This window comes from Ochotona princeps, chromosome 13 (genome assembly GCF_030435755.1).
Source record: "Ochotona princeps isolate mOchPri1 chromosome 13, mOchPri1.hap1, whole genome shotgun sequence".
NCBI classification, from domain to species: domain Eukaryota; kingdom Metazoa; phylum Chordata; class Mammalia; order Lagomorpha; family Ochotonidae; genus Ochotona; species Ochotona princeps.
In genome coordinates, this window is record NC_080844.1 from 57,184,284 (window position 1) to 57,209,988 (window position 25,705).

The window sequence follows — 25,705 nt, forward strand, 5'->3', positions numbered from 1 at the left end:
TTCACCAGAGGTCAAGGCCAAAGTTCCTTGCCAGAGCAGAGCCAAAGACTGAGGCAACAATGGGGCCTGGAGCAGGAAGGCCACACTAGACTGTCCCTTCAGCATAGATTTCTGGCCTTACGATTTGATAGTCACTACTTTGAACATCAGTAATAAATGCCTTTTCGTCTCTTCGATGCCTTTTTGTCTCTTTGATGCACTGATATTAATTTTGACAACATCCTCATGTGAATGAGGCAGGAGGCGTCTCTCCCTTTTTACAGACAGGCAAGCACACAGTGTCAGTCGCCAAGCTGGGAGGGATTTCAACAGGACTTTGAGCCACTCCAGGCGCTGGCCCCTGCTTAACCCCACCCACCGCTGGGGCTCCCTGTGCCGCCCCCTTCTCTCTGACAAGGAGTGTGATCACACACACGTATTTTCATCATCATTGGTTGTGCAAGATTTACTCAATGCTCACCTAATCAAGAACTTAATGATCCCTTTGGTAAAACACCAATTCCAGCATGCATTATTTTCCCATTTCAATCAAACCCAAAAGTGGGGTGTCTTCAAGGTCTGATGAATACACTGTTGCTTTTTCTCCACGCTTACATTGTAGCTCATGTAACTGTCCCAGACATTAGCTAAAATCCACTGTGGCTCTCCAGTGAATGCTTTCCACTACTATGTGCTACCTGAATGCATAATGCTACCCTGAACTCAAGTAGCTTTCACACGAACGAAACTCTAACGCTGAATTATTTAAGTGACCATCCCACTCTTTGCCCATTTTAATGTTGAATAAGACCTCAGCCGAGTCAGCAACAGCAGGAGCTGATTTATTCAAACCCACCGTTCTTTATAAAGAACACGGTAGTTTGTTGGTTTTTTTTTTTTAAGATACTTGTAGGGAAACAAGACAAAAACTTTAATAGGAAAAAAAATACTATTTTTTTCTCTTTATCAGTCTTCCAAATCCGTTCTTAAAAAGACCTACCTCTGACTACCACATACCTTCCTACCGAACGTCACACGCATACACGGGTTGCTACGGCTTCCTACACAACCGGCACCTCACTTCCACAGGAGAAACAAACGTGTCTCGATGGCTGCTGTGAAAACAGACGCCCGCGGGGCCCCCGGAGCGCGGCAGCCCGCAGAGGCAGCGGAGGCGGCGGCCCTCAGGCGGGCTCCCGCCCCGGGAAGGCCGGGCCTGCTCCGGCCTGGCCGCGCGGCCTCCGCCCCCCGCCGCCGTACCTCAGGGCAGGGCCTGACGAGGCCTCCCCGGGGCCGCCGCGGCGCCCTCTGCAGGCCGCGGCGGGCACAGCGGGCGGAAGGAACCCGAGCCGGGCTGCCACGGTGTCCAAGCCGAGCCGCCGCCGCCGCCGCCGCCGCCGCCAGCACCACGGCCGCCCGAGCTTCGCGGAGCCAGAGCCCGCACCGGCCGCCCTAGCAGCCGCCCGCCGCGTCCGGGCCCCCGCCGGCATCGCCGAGCCGCCCGCGCCCTCCTGAAGCGGCTGGGTCGGGCCCTGCCTCGGCCCCTCTGCTCGTCCTTCCCGCCCCGCACCGGCCTTCACTCTGGAGCGGCCCCGGCAGCCGCAGCAGGGGCGGCGGCGGCGGATTGAGGAGCTCTCCAGGTCGTCCCGGGAGAAGCTGCTGCAATCCCGGGACAGGATGTTCTCCAAGTTCACCTCCATCCTGCAGCACGCCGTGGAGGCGGTAAGGCCGCGGGGCTGCGGGAGCACGACAGGCCGGGGATGGCGGCGGCCTATGGTTCTCTGCGGGCCCCGGGCCGGACGTGGGCCCGGCGGCGGTGGCTCCGGGACGCGGCGGGGTCTTGGTGGGACGTCCAGGGCCTCGGCCGGGCTCCGAGCGGGACCCCGCCTGCCCTCGCTGCCTTGGACGGGCGGGGAAGCCTTCCCGGAGCCGGCTCTGCGCCGAGGCCGCCTAGGTCCTCTGATGGGAACCCGGGAGCCGGGGAGCACCTGGCTGGGCCACAGCGGGGCTCCCTGACCGTTAACCTTCTCCAGGAGAAAAGAAAAAAAAAGTGTTCAGCGTTGAGCAAGACAAAAGGAGCGCCTTGGGGGCGGCGGGGACCGGTTGGGCAGGGTTTGGGGGTCTGGAGGGTGAGGTGGGAGAGGTGTGGTCGCCTTGGCCGGGTAGTGGGATCCGATCCTGTCGCACCGCCTTGCCCCAGTGGTCCCTCAGGCCCTGGGCTGGACCCCAGGGATCGACCCGCAGGAGGAGTTCCAGGGTCCAGTCTGCGCGCCCAGCAGAAACCATCTGTTTCCTTTCTGGTCTAAAGCGCTTCCTGGACCCTCAGGGTTCATCCTGCAATTGTGCACTCCCCTGACTGCAGACACCACCCAGCCAAGAGACCCATTTTCCAAACATTCTAGGTGACTAATAAAGGAGAAAACCTGGGCATGCCATGCCGCAGTTTGCATAATAGAAGAGCTGGTCACTTTCCTTGTTTACTTGATTCTGGGAGAACTGCCCGACTTAAAAATTGCCTTCTGTGAAGAAACAGTCCGTTTTGCTCATTTTTTTAAAAAGGCATTCGCTGTGTGTGGGTTGGCCTAGAGAACTTTAACATCCATAAAAGTCCTAAAATTCAACAATGAGAAGTTCATGGCCAAGCAATAAGAGTAAAATGGTGCTTTTTGGTTTCAAGAGTGAAAATAAAACTTGAAAACTATTTTTGTTTGATGAGAAATGCTAAGCTTTAGCTGGAGGAAACTTGGGGAAACCTGTTAAGATAGGGTTTCATGAGTGAAGAAGTGTTGTGCTTCAAGGAAGATGCAGTTTTGGTTAACACACAACTCCTAGTTTTCCATTCTTCTACACAGTCTTCCTACAGCCTCTTCATGTTAAAAGAACTTCAGATTTATACACCAGTGATACTTGGATAATTTGTATTTTTAAGGCAGTATTTCTTTAACATTGAATGCAATATTGAATTAGTTGCCAGTATTTATTATGTTCTTTTTGGCCATTGCTTCTCAAACTGTCATTTATGGAAATAAGTGCTTGAAAAACAGAAACATGGCTTTTCTGCCCTTCCAGTAGTGGCTCATTTTTGTCCTGAGGCTGTGTTTTCTCTCTGCATGATGTTTTTATGATTGTCTATAAGCATCTATCAAACTATCCATGGTCTGACCCTGACACTGTGGTATCCCGATTCTTCACTTGGGTGAGGTTGGTGAGGAAAAGAGTGGGTACCATGCTACTGGTCCTAGGAATTAATACCTTGAGCTTGAGTCATTGGCTCAGCGAGCTAGTGTTTTCAACTCTGGTGTGCCTTATTCTACTATTGATATTCTCTCCTGGGAAGGAATTCAGGCATAATGATCATAACTCTTTTTGAGGAAGACTGTTTCTTCAGAGCCCAAGGTTGGTTCCCAGTTATTCGGTCTTGGCTTCCTATTTTCAAATTCATCTTGCACTTTCTTCTGTGACTTTCACTAGCTTTGCTGTGTACCCCTTTCCATTTCTGGCAGTATTCAGTTAGCATCGTTATCAGGCTCTGCAGAGGTGGGAGATGGCCCTGCACCTGTTAGCAGTTGTGTTAGTGTGTTCCCATCCTTCAGTATTATTGCCTTCCAGGACTCCTTATCCACCTAGGTCAGCATGCAGTCTTGTTTTGACTAAATGCGTATTCATATAGATTATTATGAAGTTTTCTTTAATGTTTTCTATAAAGTTTTCTTTTTAAGTTTTCTTAATGGTTTCTTCTCACTTCATAATCACTACCTGTCAGGAGAGAGAAATGTAACTAAGATATTTGCCACGAGAAGTGTTTGGGAATGTATTGTTAAGCAGATAGACCACATTTTAAATGTGGGAGAGAAATTCACACTTTGAGCAGAACTGGTGTGTGGTTCTTGCCCGTCTCAGAAATGACAGTCTGCCTGGGTTAGAGTCTTGGGAAGTGGGCGGATCCTGGTAGCCACTTGCCACGTGTCACAAGCTCAAACTCGGCAGCCCCAGAGCTTCTGAGGTTATATCGGATAGTTTTGGCACAACTTTGCCAAAGAACAAATAAACCACTTTCCACATAGTACAGGGCTGTAGACCGAGAGCCTAGTTCCTCTTCAGTTCCTAGCAGTTCCCCGTTGAGGGTACATTTCTTCCAAAAGGGATCAAGGGCAGGGAAGAAGGTCTACCGTTTTCGCCAATTCAGCAGAAATTGGCTTTCAGAACTCAAAATGCAGTGCTATTTCCTCAAATCATAGGGCGAGTTAGTTGACATGGGTTGCTGGGACCAGGAATGCTTTAAATATCTACCCTGCCTCGGGAATTAGGAGCGCCAAGCAAACACATACAGCATTACGTGTACTCTTTTCCAAAACGTGATCCTGAATTTCAGGAGCCATCATGGGACGGTGGAGGGGAACCAGTCTTTGCACACAGTGCTTAAAGTCTGATTTGGAGTGAACAGAACAAATACACAGGTTAAATCATGAGAAATTTACAAGAATTTCACATAGGCCTTTGGGCTTAGCAGAATAGCATTGTAGTTCTGCCTCTGTCCACATGTACTGGGATAAGTCCCTTAATCTGTGTATATATTCAGTTTCCTAGAAAAGGAATCTCAGGATTGTGAAGAACAAAATGAGTTCGTGTGCAGGTACTTAGTGTACTGCCTGGTACACTGTAGGAACTGGGTGTGTGTGACCCATCGTTCTTATTTGATGATTGACTCAGGCAGTGAGAAAGGGAGCAAGCACTTGGGATTGGAAGGTCTCTGGAGGAGATGTGAGTTGAATTCGACTTTGGCGAAGCAGAGAAGATGGAGAAGGGCAATAAGAAAACTGAGAGAAGGAAGCAGCATTTTTAAAGAGCGTGGGCACAGAGTGTGATCAGGAGAAACTTGGAACAGAGGCAACTTTTACAACACTGGTTTTGGGCTAGTGCTGTGGCACATCAGGTAAGCTATAGCGTGCAGCACCAGCATTCCACATGGACACTGGCTCGAGCTCTGGGTGCTGTACTTGCAATCAAGCTAACGCACCTGGGAAAGCAGCAGAGGATGGCCCAAGTGCTTGGGTTCCCCCCGCCCCGCCCATGTGAGAGACCAGAGAAGCTTCTTGCTCCTGACTTCAGCCTGGGCCAGGCCTGGTCATTGTGGTCATTTGGGGAGTGAACCAGCGGATGATATGTCTGTCTGTCTGCCTATCTGTCTCTTTCTCTCTCTCTCTCTGCGTTCTCTTGGCTATCTCTGTAACTCTGCCGTTAAAATAAATAAATCTTAAAAAACAAAAAAAAACCTACACTGCCGGTTTCTATCTTAGTTATCTATGAAGATCCGTTAGTGTGGTGTCTATTTTGGAGAAAGGTTCAGTTCTCTGGTTAAAAGCAGTGTTTGCTGGAGCAAGTCATTAGACTAGTTTGGTGGTCTTTATTAGAGTGTGAGCAGAATGAGTTATTGCGACAATTTAAGGCCAGCATATGTCACTGGTTTACCCTCTTTTTCAGAATACTGTCATTGCTGACTGGAAACTGGAGAGCCAGTGATGGTTTAATAGTGACAGTCCCAGCCCTCTCAGAGTTTACAGTCTAGGGGGAGTAGGTGGATAATTAAACAATGACAGAAGTTCAGTAAGGATTGCGGCGACGGTGCCCACACCTGCAGAGGAGGGCCTGCGTCCTGGGCAGGTGGTGCCAGGCAGAGCCACGCCCCAGGGATGCTCTCATCCCAGCATTTGGAGGAGATAATGACTTCAAAATCTTAATAGCTTTCATCTCTTTATCTTTGGAAGGTAAATTAGAATCCCTTAGTGCTGCTTTACACATCACTTTCCTTTTTAAACCCGAAGCCTGGATGTCTTTACATGATAAAGCAGGTAATTTGCATGTTAGAATTATTAGGAAAAGAGGTAACTCTACTCTCAAAAGTTTTATGTGAATAAGGAAATCTATTTGGGTTGGAAGCTAAAACTGTTTAGCCCTCTGCTTAACAGAGAAGTAGGTTTCTAGTTTAAATCTAACTCCGGAGAGAGCGGCTTCTGTAGAGTAACTGACCCAGGCCTGTTTTGGATTTGACTCATTTACAGCAAAGGTCCTGGCACAAACCCATCTCTCTGATGCAGTGACTTAGGCTGAAGATCCGATAGAGTCCTCTGATGAAGTAATGAGGGAAAATAATTTTGATTCCTTACATACCCAGATCTTAGAAAAATTGGACAAATAACAGTATTTGCACTTAGGAAGCCACATGCACTTTTTGAAGCAATATGTCTCATTTGCGTCTGTCCCACTTGTTAATACATGTGACCATACAATGTAACCATACAACACCAGTTTCAAAACAAGTAAGTCCAGAGAAAGAGGAGAGTTTTGTCTTTTGATGAGCTCCTAAAACAGGTCACCAATTACAGCACATTTTTTAATCTGAAAGTTTTAGGAAGATGTCTGTTTTCTCAAGTTACTTTTGTTCTGTATTTTCTTCCTTTACTGTTTCCTGTATTCTCTAAGTAGTCTTACTCCCCATGTTCTTCTTGAAGTACTACACTCCAAAGGTTTTAACTCTTTTCTTAAAGCCTTATTTTTAAAGATTGCATAGCATTCTGTTTGAAAATGTGGTGAATATTTATATTGTTAATTCAATCCGTATAGAATTATGTGAATAAGCAAAAGTAGAAGAGCCAGCGTAGCAGTGAATGGTTATTGAAACATTGTCAGAGTTCTGTATTGAAGCACCCAAGCAGTCTACTGCTGATGTTATAATCTGCATAGTAGTTTGGAAATTGTTTTGACAGGGTTGCCAACTCTGAGGCCACTAGTGAGGACCTAAAGGAATGAAAATGGAACAAGTTACAGCACAGGAGTAACTTGACCTCTTTCAGGTCATCCACCTCGATCAAGTATATGAACATGAAAGATTACTAGGCATTTCTTAGTTTCCCAGAATGGGAACTTACTCATTGTTAACCAAATGGCTATGCACTTTCTCACCAAAACCCATTGCCGGTACCTAGACTAGGCTGTCATTCTTTCACTCTTTAAGGAAAGAAAATGTTTTAGAAAGCTTTTCTTTTTTTTCAGAATTTACTTATTCAAAAGCCAGAGTTACAAAAAGAGGGGAAGAGACTGAGAAAGAAAGATCTTTTTTCTAATTCATTGACCAAATTTTTGGGGGCTGATTCAGTTGGAAACCACGAGCCTGGAACTCCATGCAGGTTTCCAGGTGGGGTGACAGAAGCCCAGGTCCTCAGGCCGTCTGCTGCTGCTTACCCAGATGCGTTAGCAGGAAGCAGCCAGGATGGGAAGCCGTGCTCCTGTGGGATGTGAGCATTGCAGGCGGCAGCCTTAATCAGGAGCATAGCAGTGGCCCCTCCTGTGTGTTTAGCACACACTTTAAATACTTACAGGTTTTCTATGACAGGGCTAAAGAGACGCAATTCTGGTGTTACAAACTTCTGAAGTGATTTGCAAAGCTAAAATGTGAACCATTTTTGACTCTGAAATTTAAATTGATGTTGTGTTTTGCTCATGTGGTTATATTCTTAAAAAATATGCTTTGCCTAATCCAGGCTTAAAAGAGAGGAGATTTGAATTTGTGTGTCACTGAATATAGCAAACAGTTTTTTTTAATTAATTTATTTATTTTTAAAGACTTATTTTATTTTTATTACAAAGTCAGATATACTGAGAGGAGGAGAGATAGAGAGGAAGTGGAGCTGCCGGGATTAGAACCAGCGGCCATATGGGATCAAGGTGAGGACTTTAGCCACTAGGCCACGCTGCTGAGCCCAGCAAACAGTTTTAATCTGATTATGAAGTTAACTTTGGTATATCTTGTAGTAGTGGTGATGTATAATTAATTACACATCAGTTTTTGCTGTTTTGCATTTCAAAGTCCTTGGTGCAAAGATCCTTGCTATCTACTGATATCTCAGTTTCATTTGATACCTCAGAAAGAAAATACTGGTGTGTTTTCAGTTAACATGGTTACTTTTGAAGCCATTTGTAGCTGCTGGTTTTAGGAGATGAGAAATGAGAAATATTGATAAGTGTGTTTTCTTTCTTTTTTAACAGATAATTTTTACTTGCTTGGATTCAACTCTTTTTGTTCCTCTTTGATATAAAGTTACAGCTTACTTTTACTTTTTATGCTGCACTTGCCACTCATAATAAGTAATATAGAGTTATATCTCATGTGAAACACTTTATGCCACTTTCTTGATTGTTGCTTGATTGTTGTGGTTTTGTGTGTTTGTGTTTGTGTAGCTTGCACCTTCTCTTCCTCTACAAGAAGACTTTGTTTATCACTGGAAGGCAATTACCCATTACTACATAGAGACTTCAGGTAAGGAACAAGACTGATGGTGTTGAACCAGATTGATGACATGCTAAAATATACTGCAAATAGGTTTTCGAAGTTATTTTACTTACATTTACAAATAATTTTACACCTGATTTACCTTTTACATTCATTCATTCATTTAAAAATGTGCTTTTTGAGTACCTGCTACTATTTGTCAGGCATTACAAGCAGTAAGAGAATAGTCAACAGAAACATCTCTGTCCTAATAGAGCTTATGTATTGATTGGGGGATGCAAATAACATATGAGCACATGCAGGTAGTGTATCAGATAAGTGTTAAAGGGAAAGCCTAATGGATGGCTAAGAGATGGAGGTATGGATTCGGATGGTAGAGTTGGACAGTTGACCATTTTAGGTTAGAGAAAGCCTTGTTGCCCAGGGTGACTTCTGAGCTGAAATCCAATGGGGAGGGGGAAACAATCCTAGTATATACCTGGAAAACCAATGTGCCTGGAGCAAAGTGAACTGGGAGAAAAATTATTGAGATTGGAAATCAGAGGTGGGGCTGAGGGTGCACATTCACAAAGGACTTGCAAACCCTGTAACAGCTTTAGCATTTGCTGTGGGTCAAGAAGACTTTGGATGGTTTTGAGTAAAGCTGTGGTGTAATCTGTTTTAAAGGTATCATTTCAGGTTCTCTGAAAAAATTAACGGGAATAAGAGTTAAAGTGAGAGAAGGATTAGTGTGCTGTTGCAGGATGGGCTTTGCAGGAAATGATGGTGGCTTAGACTAGGATAGAGGTGGGAAGAAGTGATTGTGTTCTGAATATGTTTTGGAAGATTTGTTGAGGATTTGAATATTGGGCAAAGGGGAAAAAGAGCTGAAGATAGTTGAAGTAGTTGGAAATTTCTAGATAACAGGGTGACTGCAGGAGAACTACAAAAAAATATTTGTAAATATTTTGGCATTTCCAGCTGGAGATGCCCCATCCCCATTAAATATCCAGTTAGCTGTGTCATATGGCCAGATGGCGACAGGGATCTGGACTTCAGAGCAGGGGCTGAAGCTAGAGACAGGAAGTTGATGTGATTGTCTGGCTAGTAGGGATAGATGGACCAGAAAAGATCGAATCCTGTACCTTAATGTTCAGAGACTGGGAATGTGAGGACAGTATCTTTTGCTGATAAGAGATAAGATGGCAAGAGAAAATAGTGCCATAAAGGCCTGGAAGGAGAAAGAGGGATTATATCAGGTTAATGAAGACTACACGTGAGTCACAAAGAAATCATTAGTGTTCTTGACAAAATCCATTTTCCTGGCAGAGAGGCATGGGCAGGCCTGACTGGAGTAAGAGGAAATGGGAAGGGAACCGGAGTAGTGTGTGAGGGGGACTGAGAGGGAAGGTGTGGAGTTAAGAAAGGCTTAACGTTTTTTGTTTCAAGATTTAGGATCTGGCAGTTTATAATTTGATAAGAACCATCTAGTGAAAGAAAAGGTGTATAGAAGAATAAAATGATATCATTCCTGAACTCAGATCTAGTGCCCACGTGGAAGCTTGACCTTTATTAGGCCTGGTTAGTCATTCACCAATTAAGAAGGCACTTGAGACTTTCAATGAATGAGATGGTTAGGTGTGTGTGGACTCTGGAAGTTTCTCATTGTTTCTCCTTTTCTTAGTGAGTAGGAAGTATGGAGAGTGACTATGGGAATGTGAATAGAGTTGGTCAAGGATGGGCAGGCTTTTTCTGTGAAGACCAGATGGGAATTTACGACTTAGAAACGCTCTTGCCTCTGCCCATCTCCACTGTTGTAATCAACCGCCAGCTAAGTGTCCCTTTGTCTCAGTACCCCTTGGTTTGTAAAAACCGATGGCACGGCTGGACTTGGCGGCTCTCATAGCTCTGCGGTGCCCCTGGAGGGATGCGTGGTCAACCCCGGTAGATGTGCAGATTGGACAATTGTCACAGAACCGACAGGAAACATGAAAAATGAGGAAAACTGATCTGGCAAGGTGATTTTTCTTCAAAGAAAAATTCCTGTGTACTTATGCAGTAGTTGGAAGTCAGACAAAAATACGTATCTGTAAGCGTGTAGTAACTCCCAATCTTGGGGGCTGTTAAGCCAGCTGATACACAGAGCCCTTTGAAGAGGAGCTGCCCTTTCGGATAACAACCTAGCTGCCTTTCTGACAGGCTTTAAGGAAATGACATAAACTCTTGTTTAAAGGGTTTTTTCCCTTTCACTGCAGAAATAATTGTGTGCGTTAGTGTGAAGTGTGGGCTACGTAATAACAAGGTACAGAGAGAAAGGACACAGAAGGAGAAATAGGAGGTGGTTGTGTCTGATCTGGGCTTTAAAGGATGAACAGGACTGTGGTAGATAAGGTGGAAAAAGCGTGTTAGGTAGAAGGGTTAGCATTTCACGCGCACAGTCATTCATGGTTTAGCAATGTGGAGAGTAGACGGCAGACACTCAACCTCGCCTTCTGTGAAACCAGGGTTTTACTCCTGGCAAGTCAAATTTACAGTTTATTTCTCAGCTTGAAAAGTGTTTCAGGTGTTTTCTCCTCCATAAACAACTGTGGTCAGTCATTCTTTAAGAAGTATTTATCTGTGTGAAGTCTGTAATTAAAGGAGAAAGATTTCTTTTTTTAAAAAAGTTGTATTTACTTGAAAGGCAGAGTTGGAGGGAGAGATCCTCCATCTACTAGTGTGCTTCCCAGTTGGCCACAGTGACCAGAGCTGGGCTGGTCCCAACCAGGAGCTGTTAGCTTGGTGTGCTTCCCAGGTGGCCACAGTGACCAGAGCTGGGCTGTTCCAAAACCAGGAGCTGTTAGCTTCTTCCAGGTCTCCCATAAGGATGCAGGGGTCCAAGGCCTTGGAATATGCTCCACTGCTTTCCCAGGCACATTAGTAGGGAGCAGGGTCAGAAATGAAACAACCAGGAAACGAACCAGCACCTATATGGGATTTAGCAACTCAGGTGGCAGTTTTACCTGCTATAGCACATTAGGCGCCCCAGAAAAACATATTTAAAATAGAAATCTAGATAAACTTAGGACTGGTGTTATAGTATAGTTGGATATGCTTCCACCCATGATGCTGGGGTTCCCTTAGGTGCTGGTTCATGTCCCTGCTGTTCCATGTCTGATCCAGCTCCTGCCTATGATCTAGGAAAACAGTGAAGGATGGCCTAACTGCTTGGGCCCTTGCACCCCTGGGGGATGCCAGGAAGGACTGCTGGTTCCTAGCTTTAGATCAGCTCAGCTCCAGTCATTGTGGCGAGATCTCTCTCTTTCTCTCTATTTCACTATAAATGCTTTTCAAATAAAAATAAAATAAATCTTTAAAAAAAATTGAACTATAGATAAACTAACATTATGTCATATTAGCCCCAGTTTACTCACCTTAAAAGATAAGACATGGTAACATTTCCTTTTAAAAAAACTACTTTATTTCCGTATTTGGAAGGTAATGTTACAGAGCGGGGACTGGGTCAGACTGGGTCAGACTGAAGCCAGGAACCCAGAAGTCCATCTGGGTCTCCCATGTGAGAGGCAGGGGCCCAAGAGCTTGGACCATGTTCTGCTGCCCTCCCAGGCACATTTGCGGAGAGCTGGATAAGAAACAGAACAATTGGGACTTGATCGGGCATCGGCTATGGAATGCATGAAGAAACTGGGTTTTGGATACTGGTGTTCATTAACTCCATTTTGCAAATGTTGCTGACTGAGGTTTAAAGCACTTACACCAGGTTACCCAGCTAAAAGTGACAGAAGCATGATTTGAATCTCAGTAGTCTAGTTCAGACGCATGCTTTTAACTCTCGTCCCGTACTGATGTATATGTCCTCCTGGAAATCAGGAAGGCCCTTCCTGTTCCATTGTTTTCTCCATATGGCTTAGTAGTATGGTCTGCCTTGCAAATATGTGATATACACACACACGTGCATATATGGTCACATGTCAGTAAGCAGCATGTTAGGACTAGGTGGTGTATGCTTTAGGAATACTAAGTAAATGACAATAGAGACATAAATGAGAACTTGGCATTTTCTAGTGTGTATTTTGTGTTTACATTCTCTAAAATATTCCAGAGTAATTTACCCCTTGTAGAAGAAGGATAGATTGATAAAGCCATCTGATAATTTAGAACCCAACTGTTAAAAATAAGTTATTATTATTTTTTTAAACAGCAATGTTTAATAAGAATTCTCCTGAGAATTGGCTTGCAAAACAGTCTTTTGGGAATAAATGCCTAGTAGTGAGATCAGAAAATTTTAGCAGAAGATTTTTCTTTTAATGCTTTGTATTTTTATAGGTGGAGATCAATTAGGTACAATAAGTGACTGACTTCCCAATGTTACAAAATAGTATAATAACAATCAAAAACATCCTGTCCCCTCCACATTTCCAGGTTATTCACCTTTAAATGTGGTTTGGGGCGATGGTTACAAGCCTGGGTCTGGAATCTTAGATAACTTGGATTCAAATCTTGGTCACATCCCTGGGTGACCTGGCACAAACTGTTCAACTTCCAGTGAACAGTGTCTGCAAAAATGTAATGAGGCCAACTTGCTTCTATAAAAAGGGAGACTTAAAAATCAGATCTTCTGAACTGGCTAAGTGAAAAAAATTCCTTGGATGTTACATGTATGTTTTCCAGATCATGTTCCCATTTCTCACACAAATGCCTCTCATTTCTAAATTATTCTTGTTGTCCTAGACTAGACCTTAAATAGTACGTTTCAGAATATGGATTCAACTTTGAGTAAAGAGTCACAAACAGCACCTGAATTCTAACCTAGCTACATTATATGTAAATCTCACTTAGGTTTGTAGTTCTGACTTTTCTGTTTGAATACAAATAAGGAAATATGGAGAACTTTTCAAGTGCAAATGTGTAGTTTCAAAATGTTTGAATGTGTTTTGATAAATGTCTTTTGCTGTCTAGATGATAAGGCTCCTGTGACTGACACGAACATTCCATCCCATCTGGAACAGATGTTAGATATCTTGGTTCAAGAAGAAAATGAACGGGAGTCTGGAGAGACAGGGCCGTGCATGGAATATCTGCTCCATCACAAGATCTTGGAAACATTATACACCTTAGGGAAGGCTGATGTAAGTCCCTCATCCACATCATCCTCTTGGACCTGAAGTACATTTAGCCATGTCTGAGAGGTAAAGGAGCTGCCACGTATTCAGTCTAGCTATTGAGGTATACCTTGAACATGGCGGAATTCAAGTTAAGATTAGGTGCAAACGAAAGCTGCGAGTCACAAGGAACGTGATGTCCATGGAGACAGCAGTCTGCTACATGCCCACAACAGCAAGGGTCACTCAACTTGGGAGTCCCGTGTAAACATTAAACTCACATGCCTGGGCCCAGCAGCATGGCCTAGCAGCTAAAGTCCTAGCCTTGAACGTGCCAGGATCCCATATGGGCTCTGGTTCTAGTGTCGGCAGCTCTACTTCCCATCCAGCTTCCTGCTTGTGGCCTGGGAAGGCAGTCGAGGATGGTCCAAAGCTTTGGGACCCTGCACCCGCGTGGGAGACCTGGAAGAAGTTCCTGGCTCCTGGCTTCGGATCAGCACTGCACTGGCCATTGCGCTCACTTGGGGAGTGAATCATTGGACAGAAAATCTTCCTCTCTGTTTCTCCTCCTCTCTGTATATCTGACTTTGTAATAAAAATAAATAAATCTTTAAAAAAAAAAAACTCACATGCCTGTGCCTCAGTACATGAGGCGGGAATCAAAGGAATTAGAACCTAGTGGAAACTGGATCCCCAAAATAGGAATTGCCCATAGTCCTAAAAAGATAACACTGCTGATTATTTTGACATTAACTCAGCTGATAAGTGAGCCCATTCAAATTTTAGGGACTAATGAGTTTTGAAAACTCTTTACAAAGCTAATATTATAATAGAGATGATATTTATTTCACAAAGCATTTGAATATCTTACAAGGTAATTTGTGGTGCATGTGGTAGTGTTGGGAAGAGAAAAAAGCAATGATCATCAGGTTAGGAGACCCCGGCTTCTGTCCCATAACTCACTGTGACCTTCAGCGAGGCTTTCTGGCTCATCTTCCCCTTTAAAAACTCTCAAAATCTGGGGTCCTGATCTTTGAATTTGGTAATTTACCGTGTCAAAAGGACTGTGGCCAATGGAATTAAAAAACAAAAATGTAAACTTTATTTCTCAGCATAAGTTCCATCAAGTTCAAGACACATTTAAGGCATGATACTAGCCGTTTAGTCCATAACCTGAAGGACTGAGGGTCTTGTACATTTAGCCATGTCAGCGAATTCTTTTTGTTTGTTTATAGATTTTTTTAAAAGGGGATATTATTTTTTCAATGTCTGTTACACCTGCTTGAAAGGCAGAATGACAGAGACAGAGACTGGTAGCTTCCTGGCTAACTCCCCAATGTCTGCGGAAGCCAGGAAGGGGCCATGCCAGAGTCAGAGCCTGGAGTTCCGCTCGGGTCTCCCACATGAGTGGCAGGGTCTCAGACACTTGCTGCCTCCCAGGAGGCACTCCGACATGGAATGTGGGCCTCTGAACTCACTGTTCCACAGCACCATCCCCCATTTCCTCTGTCTTAGGATGAATGATCCATTTGTAAATTGCTGATTCCTTTAGTGGTGTTGTACCCATGAACTCTTTGTAAAGCCTCGGTGATTTCACCCTTTTTCCGAGCAAGGTTTACCATAAATTGGATGTTTGTGCTTTACTCTTAGGCAGAATTCGTATTGCTCTAATGAGAGATCTTTTTTAAATAGATGCCCTGCTGCTTAAGCTAGATACTGCTCAGACCTGTTATCAAAAGTCAATATGAATTAATTTTTGTTCAAAATTTTTGAAAGCCATGCGTAGTATTTTTCACGATAGGCATTTTCCATGAACTTTTGGAAGATCATCTGTGTAATTTAGTTTTTGGTTTTGGTTTTGGTTTTTTTGTGGTTTTTTTGGCCATTCATAGATACATGGTTAAAAATTTCTATTCTAATAATAGCCAATCTTTGCCCATTGCAATATCTTTCATTGCTTCATTTTCTCTCCTGTGTTTTAAACTTTGGAGTAGGTGTGTTTGTGTTGTCTCTTTTGACCTTGATTTCTTTCCTATTTTCCTGTGCCCAGTGTCCTCCAGGAATGAAGCAGCAGGTGCTGGTGTTCTACACTAAACTCCTGGGAAGAATCCGGCAGCCACTGCTTCCACACATCAGCGTGCACAGACCCGTGCAGGTATTTGTTCCTCTTCTGTAAATTGATTTGGATGGATTTCTTTTAGTCTAGAAATCACTTTGTATGACTTTTCTGAAAGTGAAAATAATAAAGGACATTATTTTAAAAATAAGATGAAACTATTTAGCAAATGTTTGTGCTTTTCTTATATATGACATTATATTAGATGTATTTCATGCCTTTACATTTAAACTTTCAAAAAACATGTATCTATTTTTATTTGAAAGGCAGTTACAGGGAACTGGAGAGAGTTCTATCCACTGGTTCACTCCCTGAGTGGCTGTAACAATCAGAGCTGGGCTGGTTTGCAGCAGGGAGTCAGGAGCTTCTTCTGGCTCTTCTGGCCCATGGCCTTGGACCATTCTCCACTGCTTTGTCAGGCCATAGACTGGGAGCTAGATTGGAGGTAGAGTAGTGGGGACGCAAACTGGCACCCGTATGGAATGCTGGCACCACAGGTAGAGATTTAGCTACTATGTCATGGCACTGGCCTCTGTATTTAAAAACAGTATACATCTATTTTTTTTATGTTTTTCTCCTGTCACATTTCACAGATAATTGACCGTATTTTTCATTAATTTTTTATGTTAGTGAATTTGAAAATATAGGGCCTGGTGTGGTGGCTTAGTGGCTAAAGTCCCCGCCTTGCACACTCTGCAGTCCAATATGGGTGCCAGTTCATGTCCTGGCTGTCCCACTTCCCATCCAGCTCCCTGCTTGTGGCCTGGGAAAGCAGTAGAGGACAAAACCTTGGGACCCTGCACCCATGTGGGGAACCCAGAAAAAGCTCCCAGCTCCTGGCTTTAGATGAGCTCAGCTCTGACTGCTGCGACCACTTGGGGAGTGAATCAGCAGATGGAAGATCTTTCTCTCTGTTTTGCCCTCTCTGTGTAAATTTGACTTTTCAATACAAATAAATAAATCTTTAAAAAAAAAAAGAAAATGTACTACTATAAGCTAATTTTACTATAGATGACTAATTTAATACTCTACTTGATAAATGAAAGATATTTTGCATTATTTGAAATTTTTAAATGTTTTTAAAGTAAATGAGTGGTTGTGTGTGTGTGAGAGAGAGACAGAGACAGAGACAGAGAGAAGTAACCTAAATTTAGAAATCTTGTATTTTAACAGAAATTAATTCGGCTGTGTGGTGAAGTCCTTGCAACTCCAACAGAAAATGAAGAAATTCAGTTTCTGTGTATTGTGTGTGCAAAGCTCAAGCAGGATCCCTACTTGGTTAATTTTTTTCTAGAGGTATTGTATATTTCCTGTTTGCCTTCTGAGTAAACTTACATTAAGTACATTATAAAAATTGAACTATATTGGAAGGATTACATTTAGTAATTTTTAGCAATTATCAGGTACTTGAAAAGTTTTTTTACTTGAAAACTTTAGAAGTGTTTTTGCTTGTTTTTTTGCTTAACTGTCGGTTTCATACAGCACAGCCTCCTCCCATGCGTATACTGATCTGAGTTTGAGCTTGAAAAACTCGCAGCATCACGTCAGATACACCCGTTTCCTACCCTGCCCCTATTCTTCTGCCTGGTCATCCCCTCACCAACCCCCTTCCACAGTCCCTGGTGTGATTTCTGTCCCACCACTCTTCTGTTCCCATGAAAATTATATCAACAGAATCAGCCCTCTGAATCTGGCTCTTTTCGCTTCATGCACTTGAGATTCACCTGTGATTGTTCCTATTCTACAAGTACTGCTGAGTGGCATCCTAAGAATGGGTGGTACTACAGCTGTTCATCCATTCACCTGGTGAGGGACTTTGGGGTTATTTCCAGTTTGGAGTCGTTATGAATAGAGCCATTATAGATGTCTTCACACAGATTTTTACATATATGTATATTTTCATTTCACTTGGTTAAATACCTAGAGAGGTAGGATTACTAGGCCATGTCTTAAGTGTGTATTTTCACCAAAAAGAAAAAAAAATCTCCAGTTTTCCAAAGTGGCTTTATCGTTTTGCAAACCCTCTGCACTGGATGTGAGTCATTGTTGTTGCCTGTCTTTGGCAGCCCTGCATGTTGTCTGGGTTTTTTGTTTTGTTTTTTGTTTTTTGTGTTTTGATGTTAACCATTCTAGTAGATGGGCTGTTTTCTTTTCCATTTCACATTACTGAATGGATCATTTTAGCCCCAGGTCTCTGCTCTTACCTTAGGCAGATGAGTAGCTAAGCTGACCACACCATGATCCTGAATTTCTGGGTAGTGTTAAAAGCAATTCGTGCCTGATTTTACATTATGCATCCTGTTTTATGCCATATTTTATAAATTTGTCTTTAGATGGCTTGAACACTCTTATAATTTTAAATTTCTAAAGATTTATCAGGGTGATTTTATGGTTCTTGTAGTTTTTTATTGTATTTTTGACAACCTTTACATTGTTAATTGGCTCTTGTAGTTTTAAAAAATGTATTTATAGGAAATAGTTGAGCCACGTAGGAGTGGGTTTTTTTATTTTTTGTTGTTTTGTTTTGTTTTTGTTTTGTTTTGTGCCAGAACTCATTTTTTGCTAAAGATTTTTAGGCAGCATATGTTTTTTAGATGCATGGATTTTTCCCCAACTCAAGCGTGAAGAGATTTGTTTGTTTGTTTTTCAATAATCTCTGCCACTTGTTTCAGAAATACAGAAGAAACTTGCAGACATGTCTGTGTTAATGCGATACACTGAGTATAGCCATCTTCAGAGAAGTGTGTACACTTCAACGCTGCACAGAGAAGGCCTGCAGAGTCAGGGACGTGTGCTCTATGCAGCATTTCTGGGGCCCCTTTTTCTTCCAAACCTGGAGTGGCTGCTCTCTCCCTGCTGAGGTAGATGGGCCATTTGAATGCTTTTAATGCCAGCTGGTACAGCCACCTGAGTTCCTGGGTGCCTTTTCTGTTCTCCTATGCCTAAGGACAGACTCTGCCTCATTCCTCTCTAAGCCCTCACAGCTTTGCTAACATCTGTAATAACTATTTAATTAACACTCAGCAACTGAGACTCTTGGGGAAGTGCAGGTTTATTCTGAGTCACTCTGGACAGTTTTCAAGCATGTGTCTCCTGAAACCTGGTTTCTTTGCTCATTTGTATCAGTCAATATGTGCATCTGCGGTGGGTTAAGAGCATATAGTAGATGAATTGAAAATAGTCAGCCCTAGGAGAATTGGTAGTCTGCTGAGCTGCTAAGATGAATGTTCACATACCATTTAAGGTAGCATAAGGAAAGAATCGTAAGATAATGTCAATGCTTTAGTGTTTATAGGGTGATGAGATTATGTTTGCCCTCAGTCATCAGAGAAGACTTTATGGAAGAGGTCATCTAGGGGATGAACCCGATGGATGTCCAGGTAAGAACAGGTGAACTGAAGGCCACAGTATAATGAGAACATGTGGTAGGAAGAGCCTTGAAGCTAGCTTACAAGTTACAGAGGCTGGAACTGACAGAGTGAGCAGTTTGTGCTTGCCTCCGGATGCTCAGACGAGCAGTTTTGAGCAGGAGTGTTACTCTGTGGTCTATCTGTTTCTTAAGAAGTGAAGTTGGAGGTAACATGAATGGTAGATTCTCTTGGGAGAGCAGGCAAACCATCTTGGAAGCTGATGGATTAACCCAAACAGGAAAGAACAACGAATCAGTTGGAAGCAGTGGGCTGGGATGGTGTGATTGTGTCCAGCAGGCTAGAGGTAGGCTGCATGGCCTCACTCCTCAGGCGCAAGCAGAGAAAACATGGTTTGGATGCTAGAATTCTTGAACCAATGAAACTATTGCTAGGAGAAAGAAGGGAGCCCCAAGGGAGCTTGTTCTGATGAATGTGCTGACTCAGGTTCTGGGTGCTTTGGGTTGACATGATGTCTGGATGGAAGAAGATGGTCAGTATTGGAGGATACGCAACTGTGATGTGGGAAGGCAGTCTGCTTTTAACAGATTGAGGAATTGTGTGTGAATGTGTCGGGACTACCCATGGGAATGGTGCCTAAGTAGGAAAGGACCAGTGTTAGTACAAAGCCAAGTGTGAGAATAAAGGCAGTAGTTCCTACCTGCACAGCTTTGTAAAACATAGATTCCTTGGCTTCGTCTCTGTATATTCTCACTCACGGGTCTGGAGGGGACCCAGGAATCTGCATTTCTGTCAAGGCTCACAAGAGAGTCTAAGCTTGAGACCCGCTGGTTTTGAGAAAGAGTACCATGCCACTGCTCTTGCTGAGGCAGCCCTGCCAGCATTGGTGATTTAGACGGAAGAGTGTCTTAGTGGTACACAGGCGGAGATGCTGCTTGAAAAGGAGCACCAGTTGATGCTGCAGGATGTTGGCACGGTGTCTCAGTATCCCGAGTTCCGTTGTTTCCTTTAATGTATGTTTTGTCAGTTCAGTATCTCGAAGACTCATCTGAGTGTACTTTTCACAGCAATGGAAGTGATTTATAATTACTGTCACATAACTTTGAAAATAGAGTTTGGAGTTCATTCAGCCTTTAATGTGCAAAGAGCCGTGGAGGTCGTGTGCAGAGGCTGCTTTCATGCGTTGTGAGTTTTACTTTTACCTTCCAGTGGAGAGTCAGACTTTTGCCTTTAAACTAATCACTTTTTTTTTTTTGGTTAAGATTTTCTGTGTCTGAGTGTATGTGGGGATTGTGGGTAAGAACAGGATGCCCACACTTGAAGTAAATCTTAATTCTTATCCTCAAAGACACATAAAAATGTCATCGGAGTAATTTGTTATTTTCTTAATAGAACGAAGGCAAACATCAAAAAAGTTCTTATCTACTTAAGGGAATTTGGGGACTTGTATGAAAACCTTAACTCTAATGCTGACACCTTTATTTGTAAGTTTGCTTTCCTGCACCTCAAGCCTCACCCTGCCCATGGTCTTAGAAGAATTAACCTTGACGAAATGTGTTTGTAAGAGCTCAGTGATGAGAAAAATAATCTGCAGCTTAAACCTCCTGGAACTTTTCTCTACTGATTTTACTTGTTGTTAACAGAAATTTGTTTCTTGCCTATGGTCAGTACGAAACACTGTGTACTTACTGGAAGAGTGTCGTAAACTCCCATACAATTGTAAAACTGTATTTCTTAGTTTGTTTAAAGTTTTAGTATTTTGACATAGCATCTATTGCTGTTCTTGTTAGGCCTGTGGAATGTTAATTACGACAATCCATGAAAACGCAGCTTTGGACAGACAGGGTTCTTGACATGAATCTTACAAAGCACACGTTTCTTTTCAGAATAAGCTGAAGGCACTGGCTTCCAAAGGAGCACCAAGTGTAATTTCAGAAGACACGTTAAAAGGTCAAGACTGCTTGTCCACAGACATGGGACAGGCCCTTCAGCCAGAGGGACTGGCAGGTGCTGCTGGCGTGGAGCAGGCAGAGTCAGCAGATGAGCCTGCACAGGCGGATGACCTGTCCAGCAGCCTGGACCACCTCAATGTCACATCGCTGCCAGAGGCCTCGGTTCTTCGTCCTAACCAAGACTACAATTTAGTGAATTCTCTGTTAAATCTGACTCGAAGTCCTGTAAGTCGCAGTCTTGACTTTGTTCTTTCCCTTAACATCATCATGGCCATATGTACTTTAAAAAAACAAAAAAAACTTCTTTTTTTTAGTAACACACTAAATCTTATGTAAACACACATGTCATATTCAGAAATTGAAGCAGCAGGTTTTCTTCTCCCCCAGGATGGGCGAATAGCAGTGAAAGCATGCGAGGGTTTGATGCTCTTAGTGAGTTTGCCGGAGCCTGCAGCCGCCAAGTGCCTTACACAGAGCACGTGCCTGTGCGAGCTGCTCACCGACAGGCTTGCCTCCCTGTACAAAGCCCTACCTCCGTCGGTGGATCCCTTAGATATCGAAACGGTGGAAGCCATTAACTGGGGGTAAGCACTAATGTTTGTAATTTCCTGTGAAGTGACTTCTTGCCCCTGAGTTTTGTAACATTAATAGAGATCTTTAAGTGGGGTTGTGTTCTTCGGCCTGCTTTAACTTGGTCAGTATCAGGGAAAGGGGTGTGGGAAGAAGCCACTTGTTGCATTGCTAGGCTACATTTTCCTTTATAGAGCTATCGGTTTTTGAGGACTTGTGTTAAAGACAATCATGTTGTCTTATTATTTTTGTTAAAAACAGAAACACTCCAGTAAAAGAAGGAATCTCCTTTTTAATAAATAGATTCTGTAGCCTCTGGGTAGTCTCACATAGATGTTGTGAGCTGCTGCTCCACTCTGAGGCACCAGCATCGCATACGGGCACTGGGTCGAGTCCCGGCTGCTCCACTTCTAATCCGGCCTCCTGCCTGTGGCCTGGGACAGCAGGACAGGAAGGCCCAAAGCCTTAGGATCCTACATCCTCATGGGAGATCTGGAGAAGGCTCCTGGCTTACTTGCCTGTTCTCTTGAGTTCTGTCTTGCATTGCTAGGCAGGAAGAGTGGCCGAGCAGGGGCGCTTCTTTTTGCAGTCCGCTTTGCGTTTATTTCATCCCGAGCCGCCAGGATCCTGCTTCTCTTCATTGCTGACACTTGGTTAGATTTGTGGCACAAACAGGAGGAGCCATCTCGGCTGCATTCTACATTTTAGTTTCTCTTCCTATGTAGTGAATGAAATTTATTGAAAACTTTTGTTTAAAACATTCTCTCTTCTGAGAGACACGGAGAAGGGAGAAAGAGGCGCCTACTCCCACTGCAGTGGCCCTGATCCCTTCAGAGGGCTGGGTCCTCGGAGACGGATCACTTCCTCCAGCCTCTCCTGCCAGTTGTTCTGTGCTGGTGATTCTCTCTGTGTCGATACCCCAGTGGACTGTAACATGAGTCTCCATTCACCTATGAGAGATCAGACACAGGACATCCAGGCCAGCCTGCAGCGCAGGCCTCCCTGGCGGGGCTGGGCGTGATAGGGCCTCTGCTGGCTGCTGCTGTTGGGGGCTGTGTCAGAGGGCTCTCTGAATTCCTATATTAGAGATGACACTGCTGAAAGTATACCTTAGTTATGGATAATATGGAGAGTAATGAAAATTTGTCACAAATACTAAATTATGAGAAAGGTACATTTATAAACAATGCAGCCAGGCTCAAGAAAAGCAAGATGTATAATATCAAAAATAAGTATTTTTGAAAGTAGGACTGCTTGATCTCTTGTTACTTTTTTGTGTCATTTTCTGTGTTCACTTATATCAGAGGATTTTTTTTTCCTGTATTACATGGTGCTGTTTTTCCCTGGTTACACTTTCTGCAGATTTTTTCATCTACACATTGTATAGCTGGTTATTCCTCCGGTATTGAAATAGGATAAATAGAACTTCCTCAGTCTTCTGTGGAGAAAAAGAAAATTATGCAAAACCTCCTCATTGTGGATAACTAAATGATCCTTAGAGTTGATCATGGTTTTTGTCTATGTCTAGGAGTCAGACTTTATAAGAAAAGGAGATTGTTGGTTCATAGCCCAATTAATACATACATCATTTAATTATTAAAAGGGAGATTTTATCTTCTGTGGCTTCTCTTTATAAAGCCCTGTCCCAAGTGTCACCCAGCATTGCCCTGTGGCCACAGCCTACCGTGTGCGCTCGCTCACGTGCCTGCGTTGTTGCGTGAGTACTGAGCAGCGCGTGCTTCTGGCTAACTTTGCACTGAGCTTGTCTTCTGTGTTCCACAGCTTGGACTCGTATAGTCATAAAGAAGACGCTTCGGCTTTTCCGGGAAAACGAGCCTTAATTTCATTTCTTTCTTGGTTTGATTATTGTGATCAACTCATTAAGGAAGCACAAAAGGTTTGAAAGTCTTGTTGTTTTTGATCATTTTAAAATGTAAATGCCTAGGTGAATCTGAATTATAGTTTGTATCCCCAGAATTGACTCAGGATATCAGTTATTAAAATAAACATTTAAAGCACACATATGTGCCCATTGTAGTTTTGAAATAAGCCAACCACAGTTCAAGTTCTGTCCTATAGCTCATGAAGTCAGCATTCGCTGTAGTGCTGCACGCGTTCACACTGACTTCCTGCGTCTGAGTCTTTGGGGAGACATTAAAAGTTCTGTGTCTGCTGCTCTTACTCATGCAGATTTAGAAAACTTGTAGTCTACGCTTGTGAGCCATAAACTGAATGGTCAGTAGAGAAGTTTTGTCATTGCATATTAACTCAGACATTACAAACGAAGTTCTTTTTTTCTGTTAAAATAAAGCTAAGGATGTGTATGCTTATTCCAGACTGCCGCTGTTGCTCTCGCCAAAGCCATTCACAAGCGGTTTTTTGTTGGTGTCATGGAGCCTCAGCTCATGCAGACGTGAGTGATCTTTGCTTTAGAGATGGAGGAGGGGCATCCTGTGTTTGTGTCGTCTTGTCCACCAACTGCCTCTTTGTTGTGCTCAGTTCTGAAATGGGCATCCTGACGTCAACTGCGCTGCTTCATCGCATTGTACGACAAGTAACCTCTGACGTTTTGCTTCAAGAAATGGTGTTTTTTATCCTTGGAGAACAGAGGGAGCCTGAAACTCTGGCTGAAATGGGCAGACACCCTTTAAGACACAGGCTCATTGAGCACTGCGATCACATCTCTGACGAGGTACGCTGTGCAATGACTTAAAGGTAGGGTCTTTGAAACGCTGCTGTTGGTATACCTGTGGTGTTTAAATTCAGTCTCTTCACCGTGTGGTGTCAAACATGGAAAGCTTGTCTTACAAGGTGGCGTTTTGGTTGCAGATAAGCATAATGACATTAAGAATGTTTGAACATCTTTTGCAAAAACCCAATGAGCACATTCTGTACAACTTGGTCCTAAGAAATCTTGAAGAAAGGAATTACACAGAATATAAGCCTTTGTGCCCAGAAGATAAGGATGTGGTGGAGAATGGATTGATAGCAGGAGCAGTGTAAGTTTCATCTGACTTTGTGAGTTTATAATTTCGTAGAGTCAGAGCTTTTGCATTTTCTCTCTCTCCCTTATTTAAAGAAAAAACAAAGCTAAAACAGTTATTAAAAGTGAGATTGAAATGTCCTACTTGCTTGTTGCCATTCTTTTAAATCCCAAGTGATATCATGTATATATGCTTTACTATTTATTTGAAAGGTAGAGTAACAAACAGGGAGAGAAGGAAAGGGAGATATCTTCCATCTGCTGACTTTACTGCCCAACCGCCGTAGCCAGAGTTGGGCCAGGCCAAAGCCAGGAGCCAAGGACTCCAGCGAGTCTCCCAAGTGGGAGGTAGAGACTTAAGCGCCTGAGCCCTCTCTGCTGCTTGCTAGATGCCTCTGCAGGAGCTGATCAAAAGCCAAGTGGTAGACAAGCCCACCCTCTACTAGGAGGCGCAAGCATCCAGTTGATGGCCTGACCTGTGCCACAACACCCTCTCCAGATCATGTGGGGCAGAATTAATGAATTCTACTCTTAATATAAAATATTAGTTTATAGAATGCGTGGTTCCTAAGTAGCAGAATTGTGATTTATTTTCTTTAAGAACATAGCAGGGAGTCTTTGGTTTGGAAAATGTATACTAAAATGTTGGATTTTATACCTTGCTGAATTAGAGATCTGGAAGAAGATCCATTATTTACTGACATCTCACCAGATAACACTTTATCAAACCAAGAGTGGCTTAGTTCTTCACCACCTGCTACTCCAGACCACCCAAAAAATGATGGGAAAACAGAAGTCCATAAGATTGTCAATAGGTGAGTGACTATATAAAGTTGACTTATAGCTCTTGGGCTTGTTTGCTTGTTTGTTTTAAATATTTATCTGTTTACTTGAAAGTCAGAATTACAGAGAGGTGGAGATAAGACAGAGCAATGGAGAGAGAGATCTTCCATCCACTGGTTTACTACCTAATGGCTGCAGCAATTGGAGCTGGGCCCGAGCAAAGCCAGGAATCTAGGGCTTTTCCCAGTCCGCCATGTGGGTACAGGATCCCAAGGGATAGTGCCATGCTCTGCTGCTTCTCCAGGCACGACAGCCAGGATGTGAACCAGTGCCCGTAAGCGATGCTGGCGCTGCAAGCAGCGGCTTTAATCATGTGCCACAGTGCTTATTTTTTTTTTTGAAGATTTATTTATTTTTTATTACAGAGTCAGATATACAGAGAGGAGGAGAGACAGAGGGGAAGATCTTCCGTCCAATGATTCACTCCCCAAGTGAGCACAACGGCCGGTACTATGCCGATCCGAAGCCGGGAACCTGGAACCTCTTCCAGGTCTCCCACGCGGGTGCAGGGTCCCAAAGTCTTGGA

At 43.4% G+C, this 25,705-nt stretch overlaps 1 protein-coding gene across 1 annotated transcript in view; it reads left to right on the top strand.

Annotated features, from left to right (window-relative positions):
• Nucleotides 1-1,386: 1,386 nt before the first annotated feature.
• Nucleotides 1,387-25,705, top strand: part of FHIP2A (FHF complex subunit HOOK interacting protein 2A) — a 34,967-nt gene continuing 10,648 nt past the window's right edge. Inside the window, exons 1-12 of the mRNA XM_004579797.2 lie at nt 1,387-1,701; nt 8,215-8,293; nt 13,205-13,374; nt 15,398-15,502; nt 16,637-16,759; nt 20,718-21,008; nt 21,171-21,367; nt 23,136-23,250; nt 23,690-23,766; nt 23,853-24,045; nt 24,183-24,352; nt 25,008-25,151. Of these exons, the coding sequence (XP_004579854.2) occupies nt 1,657-1,701; nt 8,215-8,293; nt 13,205-13,374; nt 15,398-15,502; nt 16,637-16,759; nt 20,718-21,008; nt 21,171-21,367; nt 23,136-23,250; nt 23,690-23,766; nt 23,853-24,045; nt 24,183-24,352; nt 25,008-25,151 (1,709 nt within the window). The 5' untranslated portion in view covers nt 1,387-1,656. The remainder of the gene's footprint in view (nt 1,702-8,214; nt 8,294-13,204; nt 13,375-15,397; nt 15,503-16,636; nt 16,760-20,717; nt 21,009-21,170; nt 21,368-23,135; nt 23,251-23,689; nt 23,767-23,852; nt 24,046-24,182; nt 24,353-25,007; nt 25,152-25,705) is intronic.